This window comes from Crocodylus porosus, unplaced genomic scaffold (assembly GCF_001723895.1).
Source record: "Crocodylus porosus isolate Cpor-Errol unplaced genomic scaffold, CroPor_comp1, whole genome shotgun sequence".
Lineage (NCBI taxonomy): Eukaryota > Metazoa > Chordata > Crocodylia > Crocodylidae > Crocodylus > Crocodylus porosus.
Genome location: NW_017728925.1, coordinates 11574102 through 11585672, shown reverse-complemented (window position 1 = coordinate 11585672; position 11571 = coordinate 11574102). Strand labels below are relative to the sequence as shown.

The window sequence follows — 11571 nt, the reverse complement described above, 5'->3', positions numbered from 1 at the left end:
CTTTGATCCTTGTTGGGATTACCTTCCTTTGGGCTTGGAGGATCGTCTCCTTAAGGAGCGACCACTCTCCTTGGACACCTGGCTCCCCTCCCCCCCAGGACCTCAGCGCTTCTCCAACTATCCTCCTTAGCTCGTTGAAGTTAGTTTTATTTCTTCCAAGATGGAGTGCTTCCGCAGAGCTCACCTCCATCAAGACCAGGAAACTTAAGAAGCAGGGAAGGAAGTTCTAAGGATTTGCTTCCTACTTTGGGAAGGGGCCAGCATCTTTTCCCCAAATATCCGTACACATGACTAACTGAAACCTGCTTCAGCTAAGTGTGAGACCATCATCTGTGGGAAATGACGAGTCATCCTCCCAACATGTCAAAATGCAAGACTTAGAAAATATGAAGCACAAAGCAATATTTTGTTGGAATTCTAGACAGACTTCAGACTTTCATACAGAACTAAATATCTGAATTTAAAAGGGCTGTAGAGAATATCACTGCTCAAGCAGACATGCCCATGTTGCTGGGAAACCATTCCCACCTCATCAATTACTGAGGAGGCTATCTGTTTCTGGCCTAGATATATGGGAAGTGTGAATTTAAAACTATTTCATCTGAACATGATATAGTGAGCTCAATACTACATGATACTTTGTATTTGGCAAGTTCCAATTTTTTCCTCTGGCACTTTTGTGCAATGCCTTTTATTAAAACATCCTACCTTTGAAATTCATTTCTGCTGCTGCATGCATTCTTCAATGACACACGAAGCAATTGTGCAACATGCAGGAATTTCCAGTCCACAAACTGTACCACAGGGCAGAAAGTATTAGAGATTCACTCTCCTCCTTTTTCCCTCCTCAGTGTAACTGGTCTGCTAGTGTGGGACTGGACGCAAAAAACCATGCCACAATCTAATTTTGTAAGGATTGTAGATATCAAGCAAACATGTAGAATGTAACATTATTATAAATATAAACCCGTAATAGGAGTAAGGAAGTTAAATTCTACACCGTGTTCTTACATAAGCCACTCCAAAAATCATCCCTGACATTTTAGCAAGTGAAGGAGTTCACTACATTAATAAAATACTCCCTATGCCCAAAAGCACCCACTCAGGGGAAAACTTTGGACTCCATATGTACTCATTACTACAAACTATAGTGCTCATATTTTGCAAACTGAAGAAACCCCTGGAAACACAACCATTATAGATTCACGTCCAACACTAGGCATGTTCCTCAAGGCAAGGTGAAGTGTGACAACTTGTTTGGAAGAACAAGCGAGTATTGTATTTTATAACCTTTTTTAACTGTGTCAAAACATAACTCATTAAGTCTGGTCCATTCAAAAAAACAAAAAACAAATATCAAAGATTTTACCCAGGTAGGCAATTAGAAACGCTATGAAGAAGAATCCCATTTGGATTATGAAACAGTGGCAGGTTTGGACTGTTCACTCATTAAATCAGTAAGACAACGAGCTGCCAGAAAGAAAACCAGAATATGGAGAATTATTTCAGGACTTGCTCCTCACAGCAAGGGACTAGAAACATTTCCAAATCATGGGTCAGTCCAAGGCAGAAGGTAGCTGTAGCTGGTCCAATTAAGACCCTGCTCCCACCTGACAAATAGTATATACATTGAAAGAAAAGAGATGACACTGAACTGAAGAGGAAGCAAGGAACAGTTTTCCTCTTGTATAAATACAGCTGATACTGGAGAACAGAACAGGCTGAGACCCACCCTTCTAATAGCAGAGAGGTCAACTAGGGGTGCACGATAATGATTTTTTGGGCTGATACTGACGGCTGATTTTTAACAAGCCATATCAGCCAAAACTGATCTGACTGCTGATATGCGGCCCGGCAGCTTGGAGAGCAGCATCTGGCTGGTAAGTCTCTTGCGGGGGAAGGGGCAAGGAGGGAGAGAATGGACTTGGGGGGCAGGGTAGATTGAGGCCCCTGTGGTGAGGGAGGGAGGAAGGCTGGTGCTGCACTCTGGGAAGGCATGGGGGGCACATGTCCCCCAGATCTGGGCACAGAGCGAGGGCAGGCTGATGCTGCAGGTTGGGGCCAGAGCTGTGCCCAAGGCAGAGAGTGGCAGAGCTGGGAGCAGCGGGGTATGGCAAATTTTGGGATGGTTGTAGTGTTGCTGCCCCTGGCCCCAGCTCGCAGCGGCAGCCCACCCTCTCCCCACACACAGATCCAGGAGGCATATGCCCCTCACGTCCTCCTGGGGTGCATGCAGCAGTAGGAGCCACCCCTCCTCCCCACATCCCCCCAGACGAGCCACTCATGGCTCCACCCTGCCCTGGCTGTGCAGCACCTGCCCCTGCCCCAGCCCCACTCCTTCCCTCACGGTGGGGGCCTTGGTCTGCCCCTCCCCACACCTCTTTCTTCCCCCATAACAAACTTACCAGCTGGACACTGCTCTCCACACTGCTGGGTTGCACTCCTAGCTGCCTACTTGCTGTGCTGCAGCTGCGCACATGTATGTGGCATTTATTGGTGACATTATCGGCTACACTGGCCAAAAAAAGCCGACTGCCAATTATGTAAATTTTCCTTTTACCAGTGTTGATCTGTTACACAACTGATATACCAGTGCACCTGTAATGGCAACAAGCCATGGACTATGGAAAAAGGAACATTTTCCTCCCCAGCTTGATTCCTCTAAGGAAAAGCACCTTATCAGTCAGATATCTTCAGTATCTAACCAGTTCCATTGCCCTGGGCAACTTTACAGGAATTAACCCGGGGGGGGGGGGGAGTGGAATAGGAGGATTATTTCCTCAGCAAATTTTCTCTGCCTCCTTAGCTTTGCTCCAAACCTGGCAACAAATAAGGACACTTCTCCAACCACAAAGACAGATATGGGTCAAAAAACTGTGATCAAATGCTAACCTATTCCCAAAATGTCCAAGCCCATACAGCCTGTCTGGGGGATGGAATCACCTCCAAGAGGCGTCTTTCTCAGGGGAAAGACTTCATCATAAAGCTGCATTTTGATCTGGTAAGGAAAAGAAGACCAAAGCTTTTATGATTCAACAAGAAAGTGAATTCTTGACTCCTGTTAGCAGTGGGTAACTAAGATTCTTAACACAGCATAAAACTGTTGAAGCAGCAAAAAAGAAAAAAAAAACCCTAGACATCCATTCTGATTTCTGCAGTGCCACAAACAGCAAGATTTAACTAACAATGAAAGTCAGAGGCAGAAAAAGTTAAGATTGCACAAGGATGCGAGTAACAGAACATCAATAATATACTAATTAGACAAGTGATCCTCTTAAAGCTTGTATTTTGACTCAGGCTGTGGTCAGTCCCACATCTTTCAAAAGAAGATCTAAGAAACCTTTTAAAGTATATTTATGGACTAGCCTGTCCAATAAAGAACACTTCTTAATGCCTACCAGCTTTCATCAGTTTCTTTTCTTCTTAAAAGACACTTAGTACAGCAAAACTTATAAGACCCCTGACAACAGCTAGCCAATTACCTGCTGTGACTATGGCTCATTATAGTTATGATAGTTTCACTGTGATCACATGCCCCCCCCACTCATCTGCAGAACCTACCTCCCATTTTGTTAAACTGTAAAATCCTTCAGGTAGGAGCTGTCTTTTTCGTATGTGTGTACCGTATCAAGTATAATGAGGTGCTAAAATCTATGGTCAAGGTCTCTACAAGCTACCACAAAACCTATGCTTAAAGTCATACCTGAATATCTCTAACTTAGCTGAACTGATAAGATTCCTTAGAGAATTTCATCACTTTATTAACAAATTTGACAATGTGAGGGCTGCGTTATCTGAGTAAAAAAAACAGGCCAGGAATTATTGTACATAATCTCTAGACCCACTGACCTTGCACTTCCATGTTCACAAGTGTTTCAGAAAGTTGCATCATAAGGCTCTTTACTGAATAGCTAGTGTCAAAAAAAAAAAAAAAAAAGCCAGCTTACCTCCATCATCCAAGGGCCGTTTCTGTACTCCATAACCGTACACTGAGGGGTCCACCAGTGGCGTGGAATTATTCAAGTGAGGAATATCTCCAATTTTAGCAGCAATCTATTGAAGAAGATTATATTTTTTAATTAAAACTAAAGATGAACACACCTAACATTTCAGCCACAGAAGCCAGAGTCACTTGCCTTAACTTTCCAGTGGAGCATCAACTCCTGTTATTGTTTCACCTTACAGCTAATACTTAAAGAAGGGGCTTTTACAATACAGCTAAGTTGAAAAAGCAGCAATTTACTTTGCAACTTAACATTTTCTACTTACTTCTGATATTTCTATTTGCATAAGCTCACATTTGCCCAGCTTTGTTTGCACAGCCAAGTCATAAACATGAATTCAACTTCCATGCCCTAGGATGTGATAAACAGTGCCTGGGAAATGGTTTACCTAGCGGTCAGAGAGCTAGCTTGAGACTTAGGCTTAAATTTCTTGCTTTGCACAGGCACCCCAATGACTATGATTAAGTATATCTTTGAATCAGTTTCCAACTTCTAAAAGGGAAATAGCAGCACTTCCAGACTTCTCCTGGATACTGACAAAACCTTCACATTAAAAATGAGATGTCCGGCACCACAGTGGAGGGGGCCAGGTAACTAATTCAAATGCACATAGACACAGTATAGCACTTAATATAAGCAACAATCCCGGGGCTTAAAATATTTTTGTTAGTAAGGAAAAAGCAGCATAAAGAAATTAAGCCTCATGCAAAGCTGTGGAAGGCTTTAGAAGCAGGTCTTATTCTGTTCAATTCTATTCCTTTTCCACTGAAAAAATCCTTGAATGGGATCTGTATTAAGAGTCTGAATTTCCTTCTCTATTCATTCTTCCTCTGAACTAAACCTTCCAGCAAACAGTTCCACAGGAACCTATTCTTACAGATTCAGAACATTAATAATAATTCAGAATATTAATAATGTTCTGAATCTATAAGAACTAATCCAAATTAGTAAATTGGCACAGAATAAGCAACAAAAACAAGTTTAAAAGCCTTTGTTATACAGCTGTTCTTCATAATGAAAGAAAAAGAAATACAACTAAAGGCGTTTCTAAAATGCAGGTTTTCCAACACCCACTGGCACGTACATCTACAGTTGCTGTGGAGGTAAAAACAACCTGTCAAAATTCAGGGCCACAGATAAGTAAAGAAACTATTTGCATCAATCTACATTGATTCCATAGCAGTTTGGGGACACTGCTTTTCATTTGCCTTAAAAGAAGGAAACCGTGTTTCTTTCATTCCTGATGTATGAAAGTGGCTTTAACTTTTACTCTTCTTCCCAACTCAACTCCACTGTACCCGACCCCCTTAAAAAGGCTAAGGGTATCAGAGACGCCAGTTCCTGAAAGACAAGATGCAACTTCTCTCTTACCTGTAGGATTCTGACAGGCTTGGGGTGCACAACTGGGGATAGGATTGCTCCAGGGGCTACAATTCTCCCAGAATCCATTCAGCTGCCTGAGATGAATGCTGTAATAATTATGAAATAATGTAGCTCTACATAATGCTGCAGCTATACAGAGGGCCTGGGACATCACTCTTATTTATTTGTGTGACACAAAACCATAAGCTTCATGTAAATACAATTATGGGGTCACATTATGTTGTCACCACATGTCCACACACCACTACCCACAAAGGGTTCCAGGTGCCTTCTTGTATGTTTGGTTGTACTCTACACCGTGCTGTATTTCTGGCCCTCCTTCCACCTGATCTCTCTAGCAGCACTGTAGCTTCATTAAACTGACCCACATTGCAAAGACAGCAAAATGTTTCCTGACCACCTAATAATGAAACAAAATTAAACACCTGTTTGTAAAATCTACTAGCGGCTCTTTTAAGGTAATTCACAACCCACTGACCTGCACTAAATTGTCAGCCACAACATACTGCAACATGTGCTTGACTCCTGGATTTAACACTGGCATTGCAAACTGGTCTCCCACATTAACAGGAATGTGATTGTTTTCAATTGCCACAGTTCACAAATTTTCTTCTTTAAACAGTCATTTCCAAATCAACTCCACCTGGGGCTACCCTAGGTCATTTCCCATGCACCTTACTAAGAGTGCGAGGGTGGAAGGGGAGGGGGTGACTTGGCAGCAAGGGACTTGGAGAACAGTAAGGCCAGCATGATTTTACAGAGTACAAGCCTAATTAGTATATACATGCAGAATTAGTGTGGAGTAACCAAGAGATAGTGAATTCACAGCTGAGTTTACTGCACTCTAACTTCTACCGAACACAAGTCCTAGAATACAATTCAAAGAGGTTGTTGCATTTCACAAGGTGCAATTTCAAATGGGTCAGCGCTTATGAAAACTGTAAAGCGCAGCCTTCTCTCGACAGCCTCCGTGACCAGGAAACAGTTCCTTACAACAGGGAAAAACCCAGAAAACGGCAAAGTCAAAGTTAATATAAACTGTTAAAATAGACACTGGGGGTTACATTATGTTTCAACTCTGGAGGCTGAAATATCAAAAGTAGCCCCACTTATTACTACAAGTTCTGCAGGAAGATAACTAAGGCAAGCTAAAGCTAGGATATATTAACAAAAGTAAGCAGTCCTAGCTCTTATCTGACTGAAATGACCTTGAGTAATGTACTGCTGCCTAGTGCTTTAACCCACTGGACGTTATTCTTCCTTCCCCCGGACGCCCCACCCCCAATGTTGCCTTTAATTTATGCAGCCCTAAAACATGTTGTAGAAATATGACTGAAGTAAAGTTATTTTGGTAGAATGTCCCCTTTGCGGGGTGAGGAGGGAAAAAGAAGAGAAGTTTCTGAATTGCTATTGAACATCTCATGGCATGAAAATTTGATCAATGCCTTGTCAGCTAGATGTGCTTTACTGTTTACAATGAAGATTAAAAGCAATCTTTATTTTTATGGTAATTTTGCTAGCAGTTAGTCTGACAAAGGATCCAATTCATTTCAGAATACTGTCCATGTATCCTTAGGGCACACCTTTCTTTTTTCATAGTGTAGTTCAAGCTTTTCAATGGGTTTAGAAATGGAAAGTTTTCCAAAACAAGAACAGTAGGGCCTAGACCAATTTCCATAGAATCTATTCTACAAGGAAGAAAACCTTACAGGTGCTAACAGATTGTAAACCAGAGAAGCACAGTCACCCTGAATCTCCAAACGGCTAGTGTCTCTGCCAATGTCCATGTGTTTGAGGCAGAACACTGAAAGTTAGCATGATCTGCATCCTCTTCTCAGACGCTGTCCAGAACCCAGTGGAGAGGGAAAAGACAACATGCAAAATCATGCACCTTTCATATTGTATTAATTATTTAGGAAAACTAGATACAATAGAAAAGATCAACAGTTAATTTAATTGACTGAAAGAGAGTCCAAAGAAAATTAAGGAGAAGATGCAGACTAGAAAAGCTTTCCCTTAAATTTGTTCTTAAAGACATCTGGAAGTCAGAACTGGATACTGAAAGTGAACCTTCTAAGCACGCTCCACAATGACACCGTGATAAACTTCCCAGCCTCCTCTCCTTCTCAGCAGCAAAGTTGACAGCACTGGATGCACATGCCACCGAACCTAGACATCTCTAAAAAATCCTTTACTTCTGCCTTCCATCTCTTCTCCTGTACAATAAGCTTATGTCTCTGACTAGGGCCTAGGAAGTTTTTCAGATTGATGATGAAATCTTATAGGGCAAATCATTTTACAGTAAGCAACCTATGCATGGAGCAGAGAGCAACACTTTACAGTTGGTATGATACCTTAGAAGGTAAGACTGCCAAGGAGGGGTGGCAAAAACATCACTCAGTAGGACTCAAGATACCACTGGCAAAAGGTTCTTAAGACCAGTCTAGCAGGAATCTAATTTTGCCAAAACAAAACAAGTTGTAAGTACAAGTTACATTATTTATAAGAAGAATGTACACATCCTCATACCCCTGAACACACCACAATGCTAGGCAACAGCAGCTTTATGTCACAGGCCAGCTTACAGCATATGTCAGCTGATCCACTCATCTGAAGCAGAGTGGGAATGTCTCTTTCAAAGCTGCTGCATCCCTTTGAGAAATGTTTTTTGGTTTAGTGGGTTTGTGTCAGAAATTTAAAGCACTGTTAATTAGTCAACCCAGTACAAATATATAAAAAAGCAAAAATGAGTCATTTCTTTGAAGCATCCTACTAACTGCTTGCTGTGGTTGTCAACTCTCCTCACAAAGTCTTCAAGCAAGGAGTTTCTGTGCCTGGTCATCCAGTTAAGTGTGCTGCCCTGAATAATTTAAGTTCTCAAAACACTGTATAGTATAACTGAGGTTTAAAATACTAGGGTGCTCACAAGAGGAGGAATAAACTCCCTCTAAATTGATATTAGTAATCCTAAATGTAGGTAAAGCTCCAAACTAGTTTGAACAACTACAAAACAGGGATGTTTGAACCATTAACCAAGAAGTCAAAACGCATGTAACAGTTCTAGCTTTACATCTTTTTTTTTTTCCTTAAAAGGAAGCACAGACCCAAAGGAAAAAACAAACAAGTGCACGCTCCCAGCTTCATCCATAACCCTAGTCACCAATTCAAGAAACAGGAGCAGAGATGCTTCTTTCTACAGACTGCTCAATTCATGGCCTTTACTGATTACCAGAAGTGTTAACTGCAATGGTTGGATTTGAGAAGCACATTTGAACATCAAGAATTAAGAGCATCTCAGACATGGAGAGGTCATCAGTGACAATGACATCATACCTGAATAGGACTCGGACTGCTTTATTCAATTACCCGAGTATATTCAATTACTTAAGTATCTCTTTAGATCAAGCTCATGTGTTTGGTCCAGAACCAGCCCCCTCAGGCCTCCCCCACCCCTCCAAATGTAAAGTTGTTAAGCTAGGCACCGTCAAGTCATTCTATAATAAGGCAGAGCACTGAACTACTAAAAGTCATAACAGTCCACATTTATCAAAGAGATGCCTCTTTTTCAGTGAAAAAAATATCCAAAGGTTACTACTTTACGACACCTGATTTGATTTTAGTGGCTTCCACTTCGGCTAATTTAGCATATTCTGGGCTAACGGAAAAAAACAATTATTTCATTATAAGAAACATAAAGAAAAAATAAATAGAATTAAATGAGAGGGGCCTATTTAGGGTAAATTTAACACCTTGTTTCTTTGTTTACAGAACAATACTAGTGTGCCTCATACATAAAACAATTCAGCCACAGAAGAGATTAACAGTCATCTTTCAATTAGCACTATTGCAGTCTGATACTGTTATGGCTGTTCTGCCTTTTCTTTGAACTCATTTGTGGTCCAGTGAAGAGCACATTTCAGAGCACATCAGTGTGTTCCCACTGCTGTACAGCATTTCCAATGCCCCTTCAACAAAGTGCAATTGGTCAGTAAATAATGGAAGTTTTTCTTCTACCTGAGCAGGTTGTCCAAGTTACAAAGTCCACCAGCACTGGCAGAAAGTACTCTGAGGGAGGTGTTCAAAATGTAATTTCTGCAACTAGAAGCTTTTAATAGCAGAGGTCCGAACGAAGACATACACACGACTACAATATTTTCTAGTACAATGGCATCAAATGTTTTCCTATTATCCAGAGATTATTAAACGTAAGCAGGTAATCAAGGCCATGCAGCTTTGACAGCCACTGAAAAACATAATTTGCAGTCCTGTCTATGGCACTGTTGAGGAGAGAACTGCCTCTTGCAATGTATGAATAAGAAAGAAGGCTGTAGATCATCGAGCAATAAGCAGTAAATAACAGATGATACATTTTTGCCTTTCTGAAATAACTGGATTATGTCTTCATGCACACCAGCCAGTGACTTTGAATAATTTCCTGAAAAACAAAATAAAAACTTGCCAGCCAGGTTGGCTTATGACTGAGCCAGAAGCAATGGGAAGCCACTCCATTTCACTAGGATAACAGAGGAGATTGTGTTCCCCACAGCCATGATTATGTTGGAAAGCAACACAAAAGCCAGAAAGTCTTCAACCAACACTTGCTCCCGTGAGTCACACACGTCACATCCTGTTGGGATGCAAATAGGAACCACCATTTTATTCCAGCTTTGCACAAGCCGCATTTAAAATTGATGAGAAACCTGGAACCAGAAGGGCGACGAATACACAGCAACAAATTCTGCACAAGCAGCCAACTGGTGAGACGGCGATTCCTTCTCTTTGAAAGAACTTTTCACAAACTGCAATCTCCAGGCCGCAAAAGGTTTCCAAACCCTGCCATACAAAGATACCTGGGGTGCCAGATTTCTGCAGCTCCCTGCTCAGCCGGACAGTGCCCAATGTTAGAATCACACAAGGTGCGTGCAAGGGCTCCTGGCTGGGTCCAATTTGAGACTGGGGAGGCTGCTGCCAGGCTAGGCCCAATTTGAGACCAGGGAGCTGCTGCGTGCACTTGCCCAACAAGGGACCCCTCCACCTCTTGCTACAGGACTGGATCCACACGGGTGGAGAACTGCAGGGTCTGCCCTTACTCCCAAGTCTTGCTCTGGATACATATGGGGGGTTGTTTCTCAACAGCACGTCCAGTCCAGTCCAGACCTGGGCAGGGTCCAGGTGAAATATTCCTCCCCAAAGCTCCCACCCAAGGGCCAGTCTGGCCCCTTTCCAGCCGTTCCACCCCTCCCTCCTCCCGACCGCAGCAGAGCACGCGTGTCCGGCCGCCGAGACCGCGGGCCCAGAGCTGGTCCGCAGGGGAAGCTGCAGAGCCCGGCGGCGCTGGGGGCCCCGGCCCGGCCCGGCCCGGCCCCTCCCCCCGCGGCCTAGCAGCGCCCCGAGGCCTCCCCGCGCCACGGGCTGCGGTACCTGGCGGACCCGGTGCAGAGCGTCGACGAAGCCCTCGGGCTTAATCCCCACGGGAGCTGCGCTCTGTCCCTGCGCCAGCTCCGCCATTACACGCTACAGCCGCCCCCAGCGTTACCGCCGCCGCCGCTCCGTCCTGCCGCTCCGCCTGGGGACCCGCACCCGGAAACGGAAAGGCCCCGCACTTCCGCCGGAAGCTGCGAACCAGGCGACAGGCAGACACGGGGGGGCGGTGATGTCAGCGCGCCGCTAGAAGGAGGCTGCGCGGGTTGTCTGCGCATTTGGGCTTTGCCTCCCACGTGGGAGGGGTGCTGGGTGCCTCCGCGCAACATAAATCCCCAACTTTTCGGTTTAAAAAAAAAAAAAGTAACCCCCTCATCCACATTTTTCTGTAGTTAAAATGAAACACGATTTATATATGTGTCTATCGTAGATAATATAATCTAGTAGGGATGTAGCCTGTAATATAATCCATCATGTATGGATTGTATCATTATTATAGATATCGTCTGTTATATAATCTATCATGTATACAGATCGTATAATTTATTATAGCTATCTCCAGTTATATAATGTATAATGTATAGATGCATATATCTCTATACAGGCAACCCATACTTAATGTTTTGCATTGTGGTATTTTGCTGTAACACTCATCTAAAATAGATACCCGATTCCACTTAGTGCTCAGCGAATTTTGTTATAACACTTCCGATCGCCATCTGGGGTCATTAAATCTTTTGGTTTCATTTAATGACCATTTCAC

General features: G+C 43.1%; 1 protein-coding gene across 8 annotated transcripts in view; it reads right to left on the bottom strand.

The window, feature by feature from the left end:
- Positions 1-10979, bottom strand: part of FUBP3 (far upstream element binding protein 3) — a 47357-nt gene extending 36378 nt beyond the window's left edge. For 6 of the 8 annotated variants that reach the window (XM_019540797.1, XM_019540803.1, XM_019540802.1 and 3 more), the window contains exons 1-2: positions 10809-10979; positions 3948-4053 (exon numbers count right to left, since the gene is read on the bottom strand). In XM_019540797.1, the coding sequence (XP_019396342.1) occupies positions 3948-4053; positions 10809-10895 (193 nt within the window). In that variant the 5' untranslated portion in view covers positions 10896-10979. Of the gene's footprint in view, positions 1-3947; positions 4054-5375; positions 5474-10808 lie in introns of all 8 variants that reach the window. The other 2 variants (XM_019540799.1, XM_019540804.1) reach the window with 2 other exon arrangements.
- Between the last annotated feature and the right edge of the window lie 592 nt (positions 10980-11571).